Below are 22,588 nucleotides of genomic sequence, written 5' to 3'. Positions count from 1 at the left end.
GCCTCTCGCCCGTAACGTTAGCTGGGGATAGGCACAAGCAACCCTCCAGACCCCATTAGGAACAAAGAGTGATTAGAAAATGGATGAATGGATGGATATCTCCAGAGATTACTAGTGCAACACAGCATGAGCCTTTTATATTCGTATGGACTGGTTTTATTCTGGTAAAATATCTACACAGAGAAGCAGAGTTTCTAATTTCAGCTGATTAAGATGTTTTATTTTTTACTTTCGCACTAATTCGCATTATTCACACCAGACTGCTGATATTTAGGAAATTATTAGGCTCTTAGTAGTTTACAGTTTGGATGTGTAATTTGGGGGAGATTTTTCTCCCCCAGTCACCAGATGGGGAGCTGGTTACAACAACATTAACTAGACGCTGCCACCACCGTGGCCTGCATCCAGGTTTTTGATTTTTTTTTAGCACTTGACTGTGCAGCTCTGTTCAACAGCACTGTTTTATTTTTCTCAAACATCCATATTGCACCACTCTGAAAGGGTCTCCTGATGGCTGAATGACTCATGTAAAATATTTCATTTTCTGAACTGGTTTACAATTTGTTAATGGGAGTTGCATGCATTGGACTCAGAATTAAAAAAATGTTAGGCACATTGTAATTTATTTGTTCATTATATAGCTGTTTTATAAAAATAATTCCTTCTTTTTTCATTGAATGAAGCTGTTTTTAGCCACCTTGTTCAATCTGAACCAACACTTCAGATTGAAGCAGTGGCTTCATTTTGTTCAGTGCCAACATGATCGCCATTTATTTTCTTGTTATCTTGATTGTTACCAATATTAGCAATAATATTTTTCAAAGTAAGCAAAACCTGTAGATGTATATATGTTACCATGGATTCCAGCGTAACCTTATGTAATCAATACCCCAGTCAGACAGAGGAAAAAGAAACACGCTGATTGTTAAATTGTGGAGAGCAAACTTAATTGCTCATTGACTGTGATCCTATTTAGTAGTAGAATCTATTAAAAGTACCAAATCTATATGTATCAAATTAGAGGTTCAGATTCCCAAAACGACTACCAGTTATCAGTGGAAAACAGCGACTGCATTAGTAAAAGATGAGGTGAGGAAATGAGCATCTCTCAGGTCGTGTGTGGAATCTTTCCCATTCTTTAAAGTCCTGTTTGTATATCTTGCTCACCTCCAGTTTTCTAGGTCTAACTCTTTCAGCTCTCAAATTTCTCCTCCATGTTTCAGCTTTTCTTGTTTTCTGTCGGCTGCAAGGACCAAAAAAAAAAAAAAAAAAAAAACTATTTAGAAAAGCGGTTTATGGTCAAAAGAAGCACGTATCTGTTGATCAAGATCAAAGTAGATGGTTGCGATAATGTCTGGATTCAGTGAAATGTTCGATTAGGCTTGGTCTAACACTTTTTTGTCGTGTAACTGCATTCTTTTATCTTTAGATAGCAAATCTGGATAACACTTTGTTATTTAAGTTACTAAAAAACCCCAAAAAACCTTGGCATTTCAGGTCCCATTAGTTGCAGAACCCCTGAATGTCAGAATGCATCAGATTTCAGAGCCTAAAGATAACACAGAGTAAGATGAAGCGCAACAAGCTGACAGATCTTAAACACCCTCTGCACAGGACTTCAGCCAATCACATCCAAGCACCGAAGGAGAATGTTCACTGACCTTTGAACCCTGACCCCTGTGATTACACACTGTTCCCCTGTAACTATACCCACCCACATATGCACTAAGACAAAGAGGCATTGCTTGCCTTCATTCTAAAACACACACATATACACAGATGGCCCTTGTGGCACAGACCTCCCCTCAGCCCTGCACTCATGCCCTACTGCCTCTATAATTAATGGACCAGCCCTGCTCCATGCAGCTCTCTGGCAGAAAATAAAGGATATGTTGGTCAAAAATATTTACAGGACCCAAAATCAGAAACATAAGAAACACAGCAGGATTAATGTATCATTTCCTCTCATTATCTGTGTGTCTAATAATCTATCTGCATTTGCTGTCTTTAATCATTCTGAATGCAAACTCCTTTTTCTTGAGAATAAGACTGCCAGCCCAGTTAATACTTAAATATTGATACTTCCGGTATAATTTTAATTTCCTACTGGATCCCTACTAGAACTTATGTCAGGATGTGGAAGCTTTGCGTTTTGTTTTTTAGTACTCACAGAGAAACCTGCCCAGAAGGGACAAGAGTGCCGCACTCTAGGTGATGTAGTGAGCGCCAGAGCCGCGAAGCTGACAGCCAGGATGAGACTCCCCAGGACCATCTGAGAGACTCCCAGGGCCAGCATGATCCTCGTCCGTGTGCGGTATTCCCTCAGCCGGGACAGGCTGCGGGACAACGACGCCGGGCTAAGAGATCCCGGGCCGCTGATGCCGCTGCCGGCGCCTCGGGGCAGCGCGTTCACCGGCATTGTTAAAAAAAAAAAAAAAAAAAAAAGGAAAGAAAGCGAGAGAGGGGGGGTCCTAAAACCGGGCAAGACGCACCGTAAGCGAGGTGAATAAAGACAATAGCATCCAATAAGAGTGGAAGCGTCGTGTGGCAGACTGGCCTGAGCTGGTGGACGGCGTGGTCAGAGCTTACTGTGGATGTTCTCCATCAATTAAAGATGCTCGGTGTCGCTACAATTAGAGATGCGCAGCGGCTGACTGGGGGTGGCGGGGAAAGGTGGACTGGATGAGGCACCAGAGGTTCAGCATCACACAGGCAGAAACTATGGATATTTATTTAAGTCGATCATTACAAAAAAATACATTAAAAAAAGCAACCGAAGCCTTCTTTGACTGCTCTGGCAAAGAACCCATTCCACAAAAGTCAAGAAAGAAAATCCGAAAACGCATTATGCTGCTATCACCCAGCCATGCACCATTGTCATGCTCGCTTTAACTTACGAGCGAGGGGAGAAGACGCGTGATAAATTCATAACATAAACTCAAGAGTCCTCGGCCGTTCATTTAAAAAATAAAAAAAGGACAGACAGACGTCTGAAAACAGGCTGCTTTTGTTTTTCAGTAGGTGCGGGTCTGAAGGAGTCACGGTGTTCACAGACGACAGCGAAGTCAGCAGCAGCCAGGACAGAAGGTGATCACTGCGTGTTGGATACGAGCCACTGTGCGCGTCTGCATGGCGGCGAGCTGTTCTGCGCTGCGCGGACTGTTTTACTACGACAGGGAAGGAGGGGACAGACAGCATCCGGAGGGGAAGGGGAAAAAAAAAAAAAAAAAAAAAAAAACACTGACTGGTGGTACAGGAGGGGATGTGGTGGAGGGCGAAGGGATAGAAATATTAAGAAATTAAGATAACAAAAATTCTAATTATTTTAAATATATAATATATATTTAAAATAATTAGAATTCGCGTTAGAATATGTATATTATACATATTCTAACGCGGATTTTGTCGAGACACAGGTCCTTTAAAATCCAGAACCCAGACCAGTTCAAACCGTGAAGCAAATTTAAGCTTTTCACCCAAAGCTGTTCTCCATCAAACCTATACAGTCAATTACATTAAATGCAGCCCCTTCAGGGAATAGTTGCTCCGTTGGAAGTATGAGGGGATAAAGTTGGTGCACCATGCCATTAACACACTGGAACGCTTTGTCAAACATACAGATCAAAAAGAGTGGGGACAATCAGCTGTTTCATGCCAAGACAGGCATCAACAAATGCACTATTTGCTCCAAGAGAGTTGATGAAGATCAACAGAGAAAGTCAAAAAGAGCTAGACTGAAAATATAGATAGAATATCAAGAGAGGACGTGTGGTAAATGATAAAATGTTGTGAGGATCGTGCAGGACATGCACTGGGAGTGCTGTGGTGCGTCTCATCAATTGTGTCGTCTGAGTAAAACAAGTCTGAAGTAATGGCTGGACCACACAGCCTTACAGCATCATCCTCTGACCAGTCACTGTCAATTGCTTGATGGAAAAGTATAATGGTGCATTTCCTGGACTGTATGCTGTGTGTGCTAGCTGTAATGCAGACAAAAAGTGTGTGAGTGTGAATGAAAGGGGTTGTGAAATATCAGTAAAAACCCTGTCTGGATGCCTGCCAGGTTTCTCACTGCAACATGTCTGCTTGTCTCCCTACCTGAGAAGACTCTGAATCATCGTCCTGCTGCAGGACTGGTCTAATATTTGTGACTCTGTTGTTGTGGCAATTAAGATTTCTTTTAAATGAGTGAAAAGCCATAGCGAGAGCACCCTCTGATATAAAAGTGGATTGAGTTTATTCGTATTATTTTATAACCAACAGAGGATTTAACATAAGCAGAGATTAGTGGCACTCCTTCACATTTACTCAAGTAGGTTTCAGAGAATGTATTCAAGTGCGAATAAAAAGTAATTATCAAAAAGCTAGTCAAGTACAAAACAGCTGATAATGAAATCTGATTTTATATTTTAAATGAGAAACTAAATTTATTTGCAATTTCTGACTAAAATAATGCTAAAAATACTACAAATAAATTTGAAATAACACATTCAGGGAGAAGAAGCACTTTTTCAAATCAGGTTTGGTGCATTTTAAACTTTACATAACATTAATACTTACAGTGCAATATGAGCAAATTAGAACAGGGCAATGCATTTTCAGTGACAATATTTACTGCAGAGGTTTCAAACTGCATTCTTTTAGAGCTGGGCTAATGAGTTCATATTGGAGCCAGGTGTGCAGAAGTGAAGCGACATCAAAACGTTGCAGGACTCTGGCCCTTGAAGAATGCAGTTTGAGACCCCTGGTTTACTGCATCTAATTGATCTCTAAATAGCACAACAAGATCAGCAGATGGAAAATGACATGAGAACAACAAAGCCTGTGTACTATACAGAAGTCTCACTTTAACATAAACTGCAAGGGTGTGCCATAACTTTGGTTAAAAAAAAAGAAGGAAAAGACAATTTGTTCTTTCTTTCTTGAAGTTACTTCCAGATTATCCAGAAATCTTGTTCAGGTTTAGCCTGTTAAAAAATCAGCCCTTTGTTCGGCTCTCGGTTATTGATAAACGATTGTGGACAATGTTGAGGTTTGAAATTTTACCTAATTGCTTACGTTTGCCCCTGACATAATGCGCCAGTTACACACAAAGAAACTTACCTAAAATTGCCAGCACTGTAACAGCCATCCTCCTACTGCAAAGAGAGAAGTGCCGAAATGAACGAGGCATTTGGAAGCGTGTCCAACACGGACTGAACAGCTTCATTCACTTCCATGGCTAAACCACTACAACTCTAAAACAATGTAGAAAAATCGAAGATGTCGTTCACGACTTCTCATTCTGTTCGCTGATTGGCTCGGTAAAAAGTCACGCGGAGACAATCAAAGTCAAGGGAAGAAGCCCAGGCTGTGCTGAAAGCGCGATTGTTATTTTTTTTCGAACGGACGAAGAGACAGACGAAGGCAATGGCTCAGGTTTACCGCCATGATTCTAACACCCACCGGCGCACTGCACCTCTCCCATCGATGACCCGCAGGTGTGAAATCAAAGTTAGCGTGTGTTTGTACGGCTCAGAAAAAACAACAACAAAAAAAAAAACAAAAAAAATCACGTTCTGGCATGCTAAGATTAAATGGCTATTAGGGACAAAAGACATAAGGAAATATTTTTATTTATATACAGTATATTGTTGTTTTAGTGCAATCTATTACTCAGGTAAATGGAGTTTGGGGGGTTTCATAGCCACTTTTAAATTGAATTACTGAAATACATTAACTGTGAGATGTTCTAATTCAACATGAGATGCACCAGTAGATCATGTATTCTTTGATCATTAACAGATTATTGTTATGTTATGAATCACAGCCCTTGCCCATTTCTAATAAGAAATTAGTGGTGGTTTTCTCAGAATGTTATAGATCACAGAACTTTGCGTCTGTAAAATGATCTACATTTTTTTTTATCTTTAATCTTCCAATATTTTGTAATCTAACCCATTACTGAAACACCTAATTATCTATGACCTTGTGCATTAAATTTATTTATAGGTTTTCTGCACCACCTAGCCATAAACTGAGGTAGTGCAGAGCTGAGAGAATAGTAAAAATAAATGGCTAAACTTAATTAACCTGTTCATATATGTTGCAAAAGTGAGCATTAAGGTAAAAGCCTTATTTTACAATAGATGAGACATTTAGCTTAAGACCTGTTCTTTTATTCTCATTGTATTAGTTCTATTAAAAGCATGGAATCCCAATAAACCAAATGAAATACCTGGAATAAATTTGCATTGCAGTAATATCAAAATAAAACCAGGTCACATGTATTTAAAAGATGTCAATGTATGGATATAAAAACACCTTTCATGGACTTTATTTTAAAAATGATTTTATTTATTAATACAGTGGTAAAAGTGTGTCGAAGAGGAGAAGAAAAAAAAAAGTCAGCCACACGTGAAGAGCTAATATTTAGTTAAAGCTGTGTTATACTAAAAATAAAACTGTATTGGTGTGCCGTACATATTATATTGTCTATTAGTACAAAAATACATTTAAGGGCACACAATATAGCATCCAGTATCACAAATCAGTGAGGGGGACACCATCAGAGCACGTTTTAATGTCTTTTAGTTCAAGATCCTCCAATCAGTAAAAAGTACTTTTTCCGTGTCCGCAACATTGTGTCAATATATTGGTAGAAAAAGGTTCAATGTATTATTGTTGGTTACAGTTCCAAGGCTTAAGGGTATATCCAGAATAAAATGAAAACTTGTTCACTTTCTTCTGCTTTTTAATATGTTTTCTCTAAGTTTTATACAAAAAAAAGAAAGACATACAAAAAGTTCATTTACAAAGAAAAGAAACAAGGCAATATGCTAGCTTTATTTACAGCCACTTCTTATCTGTCCTTTTCAGTAATGCATAGCAGATAAAAGAAGAGCTTACCTTTGTTATCTTTTGCCAACTGTTATTGTGTGCTAAACCCAAGTTTATTTATACAGTGGGTTCACAAAAGAATGGCAAAAACAACTGACATTATACCATAATTTATCATAAGTTATGTTTTCTCTTTATGAAAAGTGAATAATCTGCAGATAAGGCATCACTGCTTATTTGTGTGTATGAGTGCAAGAGTAACCAGGAAGGAAGAGGAAAGAAATGCCAGGTAGGAACTGAGGAAAGTTACAAAACCTGAGTAAAGGACATGCATAGATCTCCCTCAGGCCAGAAGGAGAAGACCGAGTGCTCAGGGAGGTGGAGGCAAAAGGCAGGAAGCTACAGGATTTAACAGGAAAAGGAAGAACAAAGGAAGGAGTGAAGGAGTCTTTAAGTGTGCTGCTTCGGTTTAGCATCGTTTCCTTCAATGGATTCCTACAAACGTCCCTACATATCTCAAACTTTCAATAAAGTTACCTCAACCTGTCTAAGTCTTCATATTCTGTCCCCTGAACTGAAATATAAACTTGGAAATGAACTCCGAAATACAGTTTCAGCAACTCCTTTCGATACTTCTACACATACTATATGCATATATAGCATAGATATACTGAGAATTTTCTGAAGCATGTAAGCTGCTTTGAAAGCCATCCATCCAGATACATGAATAAACTCCACTTTATATTTAGTGTTGGTATTTTAGAGATGCATCAGAGGGTTTTACTTCACATCCAAACTTCAAACTGAGGACAGATTTTCAGTCTTGCCTTCATCTGGGTGCGGTAAACAGCACTGACCGGCTCTCCTTCATACTCCACTGTGTGCTGCGTTTGTACGCTTGGACTGCAGCGGTAGTGCGTGTGCAGTGTGTGTGTGTGTGTGTGTCTTCTGATTCCAGTCCGTCGCCTTCACTTTTCCCACATTCAGCATTCCATTCGTCCCTTCTTAAAAGTGGTCAATGAGCACAGAAACGCAGTTGGCTCCCACTAGGTAGTTGGGGTCTCCGGGGAGAGACTTGTTCTGCCAGTTTTTAGGGTCACCTGCAGAGAAAATAAATGGGATGCGTCGGTGAGTGGCGATAACTGCTGTTTGCATTAATCTCCGGCTCCAGTGCATAGTCAGAAACGTTTACATAAAAAACTAATTGGTGTAAATTACTTTATAAAACAACACTGAATGCAAAATGTGGTCATATCCGTTGCAAGTCACATAACTGTGGACAACTGTGGCCTGCTTCCAAGTGTAGTGCCACCAGAGGCCAGTAAATGCTGTTCAGGATTTTTTATTGAAGGTCTCCGACCTCTTGTCGACTGTGAATTAAAATCTAGTCACTGTGAAGACTAAGCGGGAGAGCGACTATAAACATATTGAGGTCTGTGCTAAAAGGAAGGTTCCGATCAATGATGATGATGCAGAACCAGGTCAGTGCAGAAAAGCCTCAGTATGTGACACAATACAATGAAGCTTACCTGGAACTTAAATCAACTTGATCTTATTACTCTGAATATATTTATATGCCCTAAGATATGTGAACTTAGGTTCTGCATTTACACAAACGGGTCGGTTCTGATTCAACTTGACATGTTAGAAGTATAAAGACTAAACTGCATTTTTAAACATGCACACAGGCAACCAGTCCTTGGGTTAAGTACATTTTCCCCTAATTGCTTAGGCTGGAGCTCTTCCACTAGTTGTCAATTCACTTGAATCTAAAGACTTCCCTACATTTAAGCAATATCTTTACATTAAAAGTCCAATAGCGCTTTAAAGCTGCCTTTATCTGTTCTGAACACATGTACGATGGATCAGAAAGATCAGAGCCGCCTGTTCAGCAAGCTGCCTCCAGCTTTGTTAGATTTCTTCTTTTGTTCAACCACATAACGCTCAGCACCACTGCCCAAGAACAGACATTTCTAGTCAGCCTTTAATTTAATTTCTCATTCTGAGCACCTTGAATATCTCTCTCATAACTAACTGTGAGAGGGTAGTATGCAAAAACAACCAGCATTATAAGTTTAGATTTTCTCAATGTCATTCATTTTATATACCGTAAATGTGTCAGGTGAAAATTTAGGTTTTCATTAACATAAAAACATCTGTTTTTTTTGTTTGTTTTTTTTTAAAATGCGTAATTACCGAAGCTCTATGACTCAATTTAATATTGTAATGTTTAATTAAAGCAGCATAAAACAGAAATGTGTTTTCATATCTCACTCAGTATGAGCTCCCTCTTGTGGTAGTTTTTACATAACCAAATTAGACATTGGAAATGGAGCTAAAAATTTCTTCATGATTCAGAATTGTCAAAGAGATGTAGATGCTGCAAACTTGCACATTGTTGTTTTTGCATCCTTTTTGGGTCAGAAATTCATGCCTTGCCATGGGATGCACAGGGACCTCCTGTACTATTGTGGGCTAGTACAGCTGACTTTACTGTTTAACAGGAACTGTGAAAAAAAAAAAAAGGTTTTATTTGCATATGCAATTAGTGGAACCTTAAAGCTACTTTTATATATATGGTAGTAGGATGGCTAAACATCTTTTGAAGAGGTACATAGTTTAGAAAGTCACAGACCTACTAACCTAAAACATTGTGAAAGAGAAACAAACATGTTAAACATCACATAGTGGGATAATAATGAGCATGAGATACAAACAGCATATAGAAATAACTTCTAAGAACTTTACACAGATACTTCAGATGTCAAAGTGCTCGTAAGGTGAACTCACAGACCTTAAATGAGACACTGCATAGTGTGTTTGGTCAACTTACTGTGACTCTCAAACCCAAACTGCCCATTAATGAGGCACTTATGGTGCTAAACTGTATCACACTGGTTCAGACGCAAGTATGAAGTAACCACAGTGAGGCCCCTGTGGGCAGGAGAAGTAGAGATGAAAGGAGGCTGGCAGATTTGAATAAAAGAGTAAAAGGAGAAAGCAAAGAAGCAAAGTGAGAAGAAAAACCTCAGAAGGGGACAGAGGTAGTCCAGAGAGTGGTCTTGCTTTACAATAAGGGGATTACAATGCAGCCCCAATAATCCTCCCACAATTCTGCAGGACGACAAAGTGAGCTGACATTTCTATCAGAGCCCTATGTCACATCTCTAAAATGAGGCTAATTAACAGCTAATCCCGAGAACTGCCTAAATCACTGCTGGTTTTGAAGATAGTTTGTGGGAAGGACAAAGTTGTGAGAAGAGGAAGGACTTTCTGTTATTGTTATTGTTCTTGTGCTGTTGCTCTTTAGTGAAAATAGACATTCAATTATTTCCTAAAGGCTTAAACTGTCATTTTGCTTTGGAATAACAGAGATGAACATGCAGTAAAATATATATCAGAATAATTGTAGAATGGGAATCAGCGCAATTTCTGGGGTGTATTGGGGAATGAACGATTAAAATAAGAAAACAGACGTGTTCTGTAAGTTTTGGACGAATGTCAAGGCAGACAAGGCAAACAGTTAGGCGACACTGCTTGTGGCTGATTGGAAAGTTTATCTAAAAAACTTTCAAATAAAGTTGGACACTTCAATCTTTGACTATGGAAATGGATCACACAACCAAAAGGACAGAGGCATCACACTATAAGACCTTTTTAAATTTGTCACCATCTATATTTTAAAATAGTATCTTTTTATTTACATAATTAGGCCCAATCTAAACACCAACCCTTTTGCTGGTGTTGTTCATTCACTTCAGGTGAGCTAAAGTGTCAATACATGGTTACATTAGCTAAAAATTTTCTTTACAATGTTGCCAATCAGCGGCCAAAAGATGCATAACTTTGTTGTCTGCTTTGTGTACTTCCATGTTCAAGGACCTAAAATTAGAGTTGTGGTGCTACATTTTTACACCGTCTCAGACACGCGAGATTTTTTTTTCACCCATTTTTTACTGCAACGTAGTGTGAAGCTAGTCACAGGATTCGAATGCAACCTATAAGGTTTAATTTGAATTTTCCAGTTCACTCCTGGGCGAAATTAAACAGATGAGAGGGAGAAACATTTCCCAGTTTAAATATGTAGATATTTTTCCATCTATACAGCAGGCAGAAAGAAAAAAGAACCATAAGTGAGCGATGTCAAACTCAATGAAAGAAACTGGGGACCCAGTGCAGCCAGTTAATCTGGAGGGCAATATTAATATTGCAGGAATGGTCTTTAAGTAGAACTTTCACACATTGTTTTGGTCTTGATCTCAATTCCCTCAAGGTGTTGGTATGCTCTGGTCTTTGGTTAGGTGGTCTTGACCAGGAGTCTAACAAAAACAAATTTAAATAGACATTTGTTTTATTGCACCAAACACAAGAGATAGTGAACTGACTCTGTTTACGTCTCAACAGGGCATTTATCAACCACAGTGCTAGATTTTAATTTATTCCATCACTAAATTTTCATATCCCTTGGACCAAATATGTTAATGGAATGATAATATTTTAATCATGAACACTCAGATATGTGGATGCTAAACATCTGTTTTAAAAATTTACTTGGACCCAAACCTTTCCCCTGCAGTCGAGATGAATTTGGTTTGCTTTTTTTTTGACATTTCCTGATCCAATTTTACAACGTAAGCTTACACGAAGGGGGGGACAACAAAAACTGGCTATAAAAGTATATTTTCTCCTGTCTAAAAGTCATAGTCAAAAATAACTCTTTGGGAGGCAGGAGCTCTAAATTTAGAGACGAGCACCTCGGCATGAAAGCAAGATGTCTTTGTTTATCTTTGGAGTTTATGTGGAATGACAGGTTTTATTGGTTATGACGATGTCCCAGATTCCAGCAGATCTGCAGCAGATCCAGAGCTGTTTGTTCTTCAGGTCAGGGTTTGGGTGGCTATGTGAGAAAAATCCTACTGAGCCAAGAAGCATGCGTTACAGTCCCGTCTGACGAAACCTAATACTGTGCAGCCAAGCATCCAGTGCATGCAAGTTAGGTAAAATGAGACAGAGTTAATATGCCGGAAAAGAAACCAGGAGAGAAATAGTGTATTGATGCTTTAAAGCAATACAGCTTGGAACAGAAACCAGTGATACAGCAAATGAAATTGTGTGGGTGAGTTTATCAGCATAAATGATGAAAATGAAATAAACCCAAAAAAAAAATCATTTGTGAAAAAGGCAGATTATTAATTTTTTTTCCCTTAGATTGATTCTTCTTGATTAAACATTTGGAAACTCTTAAATGTTTGATTTTGGATTAAATAAATGAAGAACCAAGGCCAGGGAAAAATGCTGATTTAACAAGTGACCGAGAATGCTGAATTTGTCACACAGCCAGCCCAAACGACCCCGGAAGAGCAGAGAGAGCGAAGCATACCCGACGAGGAGTCGGAGGATTTTAGAGCAAAAGACCAACCATCAGGGGTCATTGACGCACAGTGAGGTAAGCGCAGCTCCACAGGCTTCAAGAACTTGAGGCCGTGAGGTCCACACATCACCAGAGGGCTGAGCAAAGTCTCTCCTGTAAACACAAAACACAGTATTGTTGTGCACTCAGTTAAACAGTAAACTGTCAAGTTTGAATAATATTTCATCATAAATTAGTTGTTAAATTTGAATAATTTGTATTGGTTTTTATGTAAGAAATGTACTGTGTATGAAAACAAAACATCTAAATAGTCCACATTAGACAAAGGCAATTACATTTATTTTAAGTCCGCTTTACTTTAATCTTATTTTGAGATCGCAAACCATGAAAATAATTCAACAATGTTATAAGATTTTCTTCCATCTAAACACAAAGTAGGCATAGTTGAGTGTTCTGCCTGTGAACTAGAAACCTAATTCAAAGATTAAGAATTAAATGTGCTTGATTACTAAACTAGGATGAGAAAATATACAAAATTGTAAATTTTTCTGCAAGCTTTCCATTCCTCTCACTTTACTAAGCAGATCAAATGAGATACACTCTCCTTAGGAGAGACGATGCGACGCTCTACATGAAACGTTTAGCGCTCATTACTCAGTATCCAGCTCCCGGGTGGTAGCTGGATTTACTTAGCATCAAACTGTAGCTATTATGTCAAACCGGACTTCTGCCTTAAACCCACCTCAGGGACTCATGACTTTAGTAACTTTTATTTTTACTCCATTAGCAAAACCAATCACACAACCTTCTGCCTGATGTCATGACAGTGAGGAGCAGAAGTTACAACTGTAATTAGATTAAAGCGACAGGAACACCATGCCAGGTCTGCAGTCACGACTACACCTACAGTCTGTCTCAGCAGATTTAGCGATGAGCAGAAACAACTAATGACTCCTACTAACTCTAGATTCATGCGTTCGATATCTCAGACTTTCTCCATCTGTTCCAGGAAATATGATCACAAGGTAATGCAATACATACTATCAAGAAACAACAAGCACTGTGGAGTAGGCAAAAGCTCAGTCCCTAAAGTGTAACTTCAGACCAAACAATGTAAAATAACTTTCTATGATCCGCTCATAGTCTACTGTAGTTAAGTATTATAACCTATCAGAGAGTCGACTGTGCCAGACAGGGATCAAAGCATAAATAATACAAATATGGTGTAATAAAAAGAAGTTAGGAGAATCATATACTAATAAAGGGATGTACAAATCAAATATTAGCATTTTTAAAGCTGCAGTATGGACGTTTCATAAACAACAACGTTCTTTAAATGTTTATTAAAACTGCCACTCTGTTCTGACCAGTGACATGCGGTGAGGTTCATAGCTGGTGAGGCACTGACTTAATCATATAAGTGGAGACACATTGTTGATGTCGCTATTATAAAATAACTTGCAATTATGTTTTGGCAAAGCTCGATGTAATTTCCACAGGTGGCAGAGCGTTGCTGTTAGCAGGTGCTGAAAGTAACTAAAAAAATACTTTTAATGTAACTTAGTTAACTTTCAAAAGAAGTCATCAGTAATCTAAGTTACTTTTTAAAGGAATAATCAGTAATCAAATTAAACTTTTTCAAAGTACCTATGCCATCACTGCATGTTTGTTTACATGTAGGAAATGCATGTAAAAAGAGAAAATACCAGAACATGGCTGTCATTTCTATAATTTTCTAGATCTAAATATGGAACACTGGGAAAAAAAACAAACACGCAGTCTGTTTTTAACAAATATTTTTCTAGCAATTTCTAAAATAAAATCAGGTGCAACAATATATTCGCCGACCAATGAGAAAAACATCTGTACGCATCTTGTCACAATGGCGAAGTGATACACAAACAACACTTAAGACAACAAGGAAAAGTGTCTCAACGTCCTCCTCCTCAATGAGTTACCTTTCTCCTTGTCGAGCGGCGGCAGGATGCTGTTGTCTCGGCAGACCTTGAAGTAGATCTCCTGCTCCACTCCTTCGGGGATGGCGCCCTGCGGGATAATTATGCTGACACCTGTTTCGATGGAGCTCAGGACGCCACCGTTACTGTTGAAGATACCACGAGCGGTGGCGACCACAGTGTGACCCTCGTCTTCATCCTCGTCGTCTTCGAGGGCGCTCGGGCTGGGAGACAGACACATTTACTGTGACTCTCTCTCTCTCTAGAAAATGGCTTTGGTTTCATTTGGACTCAGAGTGGTTCTGTTACCTCACAGGGATGGCCTTGGGAACGGCGTTGACGTTATTCTGCTGGTGTTTGGGCCGGTTGTCCACAGTGCGTGTGAAGGTGTCCACGCCGCTGTCGTGGTCCGCGTTCGGAGGCTGTGGGGGTATCTGAGGCTTTACTGCAGTGGAGGTTGGACCCTGAGCCACATAAATTATTTATGTCAGAAACACTAATATGGAAACTTTATTTTCATTTACTAATGAGTTATAATCTAGATGAAAGAAGAATATTTACACAAATATAAACAAACAAGTGCAATTTCCTCCATTCTAATGAGTTAATATGTCAGTATAACAGACCCCAAATAAACTCAACACAAAAAACTTTGGTAATAAAGAAAAATAGCGTCTTAAGCAGCAAAACAATTAACTCAATATATAAGCTCTAAATTTAGAAATGAACCAATTTATATCAGATTTATTTCCTCAAACAGATTTACCTTTGGTGCAATCTCAGGTTTATCGTTGGACAGAAGATTGTGGTTGAATTTTGGACTCTCGAACATCCGTGCGAAAGGTTTGGCTGAGGTGGTGAAGGGCTTGGGAACAAAGCGATTAAAGCTAGACGGCGCCCCCGTCGTCTTTGGAGGCTGCTCGCTTGTGCCGTTAACTGGAGACTTTTCGGGGAAACTCTTCTGAGGCAGGAAGTTGCTCTGGACAGTGTTTTCTCGGGCTGGAGGCTTGACTGTGGGAGAGCCGTGCAAAGTCAGTAAAAAAGGAAAAAAAGATCCAGGCTTCGAGATCTATGTATGTATGCAAGTTTCTGCCTTTTGCGAGAAAGTTAGAGATGCATTAACCTTCAGCTGACGGTTTAGGCAGTGTGGCTGGTGGCAGAGAGGGGGTCACCTGAGGAACCGGTTCATACTTTTTCTCCATTGGACTCGGTTTGTCTACAGACTCGGTCCTGTGATATGACAAAGTAGAAAAGTTTAGCTTGAAAGGAGAAACAACGTGTCGGTGAATGAGGAGGAAGCAGGGGAATCACCACAAAGTCATGCAATGGGAAAATGAACTTTGGAACAAGGTTTAGTTGGCATGCACAGTGTGTGTTTTGAGGCACTTCTCATTTATTCATGTTCTAAGTGTGGGGGGGTTAAGCGTTTCATCGTTTTCTACATCCAACTCTGATCTAAGCCAGTGAGGTTAGAAAACAAAGCTGAATATAGAAACAACAGAGTAAAAAAAAACACATTTCTAATCTGTTTCAAAGGATGTTGATCAGTAAGGCAGCGTTGATGCGTGCAGGTTAAATCTAGTGTTATCTTTTGCACTAAACATAAAGCCACTCCACAAACATCATGTCCAAAGCGCAGGGAAATATCAGCAGGACCGAGGATCACCTGGGGAAGCTGTGAGTTGTTTGTGCTTGTGGCTGGGGTTTGTTAGGGCCGGTCTGAAGTCTGTCAAAGTAGGACAGCTGCTTCCTGTAGTAATCCTCGTCCTCGTCAGGATCGTAATGGTTAGAGCGGACGATGTCATCGGCTGCCGTGGACTGCAGCCTCTGGGGCTCTGGAGCTCTGGAGGTTGTTTAACATAGGGTTGGGCGAGATGGACTTATTTTATCCCTGCATCTCATGATATATATCGTTATAATGATAACAGTGGCGATAAAAGAAATATATGTATATATTTAATTCTCTGCAGTCTTTTGGTAAGCATGTCACAGCAATCACAGCTCCATAAATACAGCTCGTAAAATATGTTCAAATGTTTTAAAAGGGCTGCTTTGGGACACCGGCTACATAAAGCAGAGTGATTTTTATTACTGTGCTCTACATAGTAACTACGTTTAATCATATTTTCAAATTTATTGATGCTCCCATAAAACAGTGGAGATGACAGCAAAAACAACAATTATGACAAAGCCGGCAGGTTTTTGGGTTTTTCATTACTGGCTCGATGCAATCTGCTGGGTTTCCGCAGAAAGGTTTTAAACTATTTTAAATTATTAAATGAGCTTTGTATACTGTTTGATATGATCTATTAGAATGCATGTATGATTGAATTTTTTATTATTTTTTTTTGCAATTCTCAAATGGCATTATATAAATAAACTGAATCAAATTATCATTGTGATGATAAGTCCAAATTCTTATGATAGAATAATTCTTTCAATGATCTTAAAATAATATAATAAATGCCCATCCATTGTTCCACCGTGAAGAAGTTTAATGTCAGGCACAAGGTTAAACACTCCAGGAGTGGGGGATTTGTTAAAGGGAACATGAAAGCTGCAATATTAGGGATTTTTAATTCTATGCATGTTAAATTATCTACAGACTTACCTAAAGTTCTTCTCTTGATCCAGGTTGCCCAGAGAATTTGCTTTAGGGATCACACCACCTGCTTTCAGGGGTAAATCAGCTGCCTAAAGAATTAAAACATCGTCTGAGTTGGACAACAAGTTCAGATGTTGTCTCAGAATCATAAATTAAAAGTCATTGAACAAGTTCAGACACAGTGAAGAAACTCCTTACCTTGTTTCCAGTGGATTCCCCTCCATCTCTGGCACGGTCCACAGACACAGACCGTTTGTTCTCAAACATCTTGACCCTGGTGAGGACCGACTGGGGCCGCATGGCAGGGTCATCCTCCGGCGGCTCGTCTCTGGAAGGTGCGGGTTTAGCAGCTTCCACAGGGGAAGGCGAGTGTGTCTCGGTTTTAGGAGGAGGCGTAAGGCTGGCTACAGAGTTTGCTGGAGTCGGGTCGTAGTGCTGAGGTTTGTAGCCCTTCGGCTGCAAGCTGGGTCCTTGGTTATAGGCGGGTCGTTGGGGGGCGAGTTCTGGGGATCGGCTGGCTGAGGGATACCCCATGTGGGAATTCTGGCCATAGCCGTGGTCAGATCCTTGAGGAGGCGGCGGGAGGTCGTCGTAATGAACCGGGCCCGGACCTGTGGGTTTGCCATAGCGAGGTCGCACATCGAATCCCTGCTGTGGTGGGGGCTCGTCGTAGCGTAGAGGTGGGGTGTATGGCGCATCGGAGCCATCACTGTAACGCAGCCGCAGATCGTAACCCTGGGAGTTGGCAGCAGAGGGCGGCTGGCCGTAGGGATTCCACTGCTGCTGGTCGTACTGAGGCACGCTGTTCTCATAGAGCGGGACGTGGTCGTTGTTTCTGTACTGCGACTCCGGGTAAGCCCCGGCCCCGCTGCTGACGTCATAGCGATTCGGCGGGTGGTCATAATCCCGGTACGACTGCTGGTCGGGGTGGTACGGCTGCGGAGGGTTGTAATTGACAGCCTTCATGCTGTTAGTGATTCTCCCCGTGTTTTCCATGCCGTACGGATCCTTCTGAAAGATCTACCAAAAAGATACAAAAAGAAAACGTTTGAGAACCCGCATACACGAGCTTGACCAATGTTAGGCAGTATGTAAAAAAAAAAAGAAGAAACACAACAGTTGAAGGATGAACAAGTGAAAGTCCTTGAAATTACAGAAGAAGAAACAGGAAGGGAAAAGACCTGAAATAGAGACACTGAAAGGGAGGTGTTACTAGTCAGAACACATTTCAGACCATATGGAAATTGCGGTAGAGCAAAAGGTTGCAAAAACATGACAAAGTAAGTCTGTAACGCCAACTTATCGAAAATAATTTAAGAAAGACCACCAAATATTTTAAAAAACTTCCAAAAAAACAATGGGATCAACTTTTCTTTCTAAACAAAAGTGACACAAACTGTTAACGTATTCCCAGAAACAGAGAACAAATGTTTGGTAACTAGGCATGTTTTGGTCGTTTAATCTTAACACATGCAGGAGCACATGTGGAGAAATGTCAAAAAAGAAAAATTGCCCACTGTCTTGATGCAGTTGAAAAGTAAAATATCCACATTAACATGTATACACACAAGCACATACTTGAATAAACTGAATCTAATAAATCAATAAAAAAAAAAAGACATTCAATTTTTATTTTTGATTAAGTAGCCATAAACTGTCCACCCAGATTGGATAAAGCAGCTGAAAACATACTTGCTGGAAAGTGTATGGCTACTTTTACAAGGAAATAATAATTTAGTCTGCACTGATAAACACAGCAAGAAGATCGAGTTAACACAGAATAAGGCGAACATGTTGCAGCCATGCAAAGAGGATAAGCAACAGTGAGAGCTGCAGAGTTTCCACTGCCTGTCAACATGTAGGCAAATTAACACAGCCACCAGCTCCCAGGCCCACTGTTGTTTACCGGCTTCCACTCTTGCACACTCACACGCACACGCATCTTTTGTCTCTTCCGGGCAGCACTTTGATCAGATGACATGCAGGGCGGAAAAGACAGAGCGATAGAGAGAAGCAGGAGGCGGGCAGACAGGCAGCAGCAACACAGGAGGTCAGACCGAGCCGAGTAGAGCCGAGCCAGGTTCGCCAAGCGTCCAGCGGCGGTCAGGTGGATACCTTTGGTTCTGGACCAGCCAGTCCGGACTGCAGAGGCTCTGGGGTGACGCTCTGAGGTGCTAGCTCAAGGGTAGGCCTCCTAAGCGAGCCAGCCTCTTGGCTGGGGCTCGGCTTGCTGTAAGGAGCTGCAGGAACCTCATCGAGGCTCAGAGCCCCTACAGTTTTTACAGTAACGTCGACAGCAGGTGGCACTGCCTCAGCCAGGGGCTCAGGCTGCCTGGAGATGCTAGGTGTGGCCTCTGCTTTCTGTGAAGTGGTTCAGAAATGTTTAATAACACGCGCTGACACACTATGGTGCAGTTTCAACAAATGCTACTAGCGTCTCAGCCCCCTCTACAATCCTCTGCTCCACATCTAAAAGGTTAGGAATTAGTAGCAGGACAACGTTTCATCGTTAAAGGATACTAACTCGATTTTAATTATGTGGTTACAATACATATTTAAATATATATATAATATATAATAAATATGTGTATAATAAGTAAATATTTTCCCCTTTTCGTGATCATCAACACATCATTTAGATGACAAAAAGTTTCTATTTTAGATATACACCTGCCAACTGAATATCATTTAATACATTTCACAAGTACAGTGAAGTAAAACTGGTATTTCCGTCATGCACATAATACTTTCCGGTGTCATAGATAGAACAAAGTGCACATTGGTGATTACTGGTACACACACTTTTTAAAATAAAGACATGATTTTTCTGTCCCGGTGACATGAGCAACAGTCAGACAGCCCATAGTGATACAACAATTCACAACAGAACTGGTAGTTCTTATTTGCAAAAGGAAATAAAAAAAATCCACACTAACAAACATCAAAGTCACGAATAGGGAAAATAAATAGTGTAATAAATATATATATATATGATATTTCTGTATATAATCACAATATATATCTGCCCCCACATCAGTTTCATAATATTGTTTCATAATAGCACACAGAGTAACTGCAGAGGGGAGAGAGTGTGTTCAATAGCGCCTCCAGAAAACCCTTCTAACGCACACCACGTCCTCCAGACAACAGGGAAGACGTACGGCTCTCAGAAACGCTACCTGCTGCGGCACTGGGGCTTTGAACCCAGCCGGATCGATGCGGTTCAGCGGGTCCGGCTGCGCCGAGTGAGAGTAGGCCACGTAGCCAGGGGGCTCCTGGATGACTGGCGGCTCCTCACGGACGGGCTCTGAAGAGCGCGTGATGGCCGGCTCGACGGGCAGACCCACGTCGTCGTTCAGCGTCTCGTCCAACTCCTGGTCAGTGTAGGCCCCGCCCTCCGTGTCCGTATCCTCGTAGTCGGAGGTGTGCCGGCTGTCGGTGCTGTACATGGAATACTCACTGCCCGGTGCTGACAGGTAGGAGAGGCGGTCGTCATGGAGGTCTAAGTCGTCATCGGTTGCCCCATCAGCCTGAGGAAATTGGACACCAAACAGAACGGGTGAGAAAAATAGGTACTTACCTACAAAATTTGGTTTGATGTGTTTGACCATGACTTACCTTTCCTTCTGACACCCACACCAACTGGTTCTGCTGCTGCTGGATTATTTCTTTCAGGGCTCCAAACCAACCGTCATTCATGCTGTTCAGGTTAATGGTTGCTGAAAGGGAAAGACAAAACATGACATCGCTCCAGTTTAGTTTTTAATATTAATCATGTACATTAAGTGATTTGTGAACATGTGAATATCTTTTGAGCTTTCTCACATGCTTATTCACATTGCAACCACCTACCTCAATGAATTTACTGGGGGATTTTTTTTAATTACACAAAGTAGCACATAATTGGGAAGTAGAGGAAAAAGAATGCGCCTACTCTAGAGGAGCTGAAGAGATCCACAGCTCCTATGGAATAATCTATTTACAAAGTAATTATTAGTCATTTAATGATAGTTTCCCACAAGCCATGCAAGAACCAGAGCAATCCAGATGAAAATGTATTACATAGTTTGCTATTGTGTCAGAAAACTGACACGGCAGATCACCCGACTCCCACTGTAAAAAAAAAAATTACTTAAAAAAGTGCATTTAGAACTACAAAAGGCTTTAAACTGAGTCAAACCTTCTCATTCCAGCAGTGCAACAATCCTGTACAATCAGTCAGTGCTTCACAGAAAATATTACAAATCAAAGGATATTCAAATGTTAAAGTGGCCCAGTCAAAGTCCAGATCTAAATCTAATTGACAGTCTGTCGAAAGACTGGAAAATCACACTCGTAAGCTATTTTCTCAAAATAAATGTCACTTTCTTCAATGATGGTAGAGGCAAGAATTATAATAAAAACCTACATTATGCAAATGGGCACTACACTTGTCTAATTTGATTTGTAAAATAAAAAAATTACAAAGAAATATAAACACTAAAACAATGAAACATCCTTCCTTTCATGTCAGTTATGTGCTACTTTGTCCAGCAGGTTAAGGGAGCAATGCTTTCACATAAAGTCCTAATGCCCTTTTAGTTCTGACAGAACAAAAAGAAAACAGTTCAAGGGGTGTGAATACTTTTGCAAGGCATTAATTAATTAATTAAGTAAAAATATATTTCTATAATTGTAAGGATCTCTAATGGTTTTAAGTATATTTAAACATGAACAATGTCCAAGACAAAATTTATTCATAATAAGATTTGTCCCTCAGTATACAAGGAGCTGCACGCATGGAGGTTTTATCATATGGCAAAACTATATAGGTTGTAATCAAAGAACTAAACGGGGAACTTTGAATTCATTATAGTGAAATTATCCAGTACTGCAGTTTTAAGCTGTTTTCAAATGAGGTCTGCTGCTTCCTAAGTGTCATTAATATTTTTCTTCAGCTCAGCCAAATATGCAACCGTCTGCATGGGACATGAATAAAACATGACTATGCTATAAGCCCTTATTCGCATTTCCATTGCTAACCATTTACTAGGTCAGGTAATGCTTTATACTCCACCCCACCAGCATCACTGAATGTTACTGTCTAACCGGTGTGGTTGGCGAATATTCCCTTAAAAGGCAGCAATGAAACAAGCTACAAATCAGAGACACGGGAGATTTCTGTTGTTCAAACCGCGCGTGGACTCACTGGTGAAGAGGTGGTGGTTGTTCTTCCGTAACTTGAGAGCTCGATCAAAAAGCTTTCTTGCACTCTTTCTAGAATCGGGGCAGAGCCGAGTCCTCATGGTTTTGACCCCCTGTTTGGTGTCTGGGTTTAGAAACACAACAATGGGATACCACTGGGCGTAGTTCAGACGGTCCACAGCGTTGGGGGTGATGTCCAGCACCGCATGCTTGTCCTTCAGGTGCAGAAAACAAAATTTATCACTTTGACTGCAAAGATATTCAGCAATTGTTGAGCAAAATAAACCTAGAGCAAGGCTGTTGCACTGCATTTAGTTGAGTAGAACGGGGCCCTCTGGTGGGCACATGCCACCAGAGGGCAGCATTGAGCTATAAAAATACTTTTACGTCTCACTTCATATTAAAAGATGCCTAGCAAAAAGGGGAACATCTTCGTCTTTCCTGTTTGTGCAGTTTTACTCACTTTATCAATGATCTGCTTGATGGTATGCAGGCGAATGATGCCCGAGCTTTTCTGGTTCGTTCCTGCATCCCTCGGTTCGCTCCCTGCCGAAGACGAAACGGGCCGTTACAAAAACAATAAGCACAGCCCGTGCCCCAATTAGACATTTTTGTAGCGTGCAGTTGTCAACTCCCATAAACAGAGTGGTTCAA

General features: G+C 40.4%; 2 protein-coding genes across 19 annotated transcripts in view; both read right to left on the bottom strand.

The window, feature by feature from the left end:
* Nucleotides 1-5,324, bottom strand: part of fam189a1 (family with sequence similarity 189 member A1) — a 91,582-nt gene extending 86,258 nt beyond the window's left edge. For 2 of the 4 annotated variants that reach the window (XM_044100437.1, XM_044100428.1), the window contains exon 1: nt 5,104-5,324. Coding sequence is in view for 2 of the 4 variants with exons in the window: in XM_044100411.1 (XP_043956346.1) it covers nt 2,171-2,419 (249 nt within the window). In the remaining 2 variants the exon portion in view is untranslated. Of the gene's footprint in view, nt 1-2,170; nt 3,134-5,103 lie in introns of those variants that run through there. The other 2 variants (XM_044100411.1, XM_044100421.1) reach the window with 2 other exon arrangements.
* Nucleotides 5,325-6,715: 1,391 nt separating this feature from the next.
* Nucleotides 6,716-22,588, bottom strand: part of tjp1a (tight junction protein 1a) — a 108,954-nt gene continuing 93,081 nt past the window's right edge. For 9 of the 15 annotated variants that reach the window (XM_044100316.1, XM_044100298.1, XM_044100300.1 and 6 more), the window contains 14 exons: nt 22,398-22,480; nt 21,939-22,149; nt 20,369-20,469; nt 19,930-20,280; nt 18,866-19,111; nt 16,949-17,770; nt 16,757-16,839; nt 15,812-15,988; nt 15,269-15,375; nt 14,912-15,156; nt 14,455-14,609; nt 14,149-14,369; nt 12,200-12,343; nt 6,716-7,919 (listed from right to left, as the gene is read on the bottom strand). In XM_044100316.1, the coding sequence (XP_043956251.1) occupies nt 7,825-7,919; nt 12,200-12,343; nt 14,149-14,369; nt 14,455-14,609; nt 14,912-15,156; nt 15,269-15,375; nt 15,812-15,988; nt 16,757-16,839; nt 16,949-17,770; nt 18,866-19,111; nt 19,930-20,280; nt 20,369-20,469; nt 21,939-22,149; nt 22,398-22,480 (3,041 nt within the window). In that variant the 3' untranslated portion in view covers nt 6,716-7,824. The remainder of the gene's footprint in view (nt 7,920-12,199; nt 12,344-14,148; nt 14,370-14,454; nt 14,610-14,911; nt 15,157-15,268; nt 15,376-15,811; nt 15,989-16,756; nt 16,840-16,948; nt 17,771-18,865; nt 19,112-19,929; nt 20,281-20,368; nt 20,470-21,938; nt 22,150-22,397; nt 22,481-22,588) is intronic. The other 6 variants (XM_044100304.1, XM_044100393.1, XM_044100307.1 and 3 more) reach the window with 4 other exon arrangements.

The sequence above is a fragment of the Gambusia affinis genome, linkage group LG02 (assembly GCF_019740435.1).
Source record: "Gambusia affinis linkage group LG02, SWU_Gaff_1.0, whole genome shotgun sequence".
Classification (NCBI taxonomy): domain Eukaryota; kingdom Metazoa; phylum Chordata; class Actinopteri; order Cyprinodontiformes; family Poeciliidae; genus Gambusia; species Gambusia affinis.
This window is presented reverse-complemented; position numbering and strand designations above follow the sequence as displayed.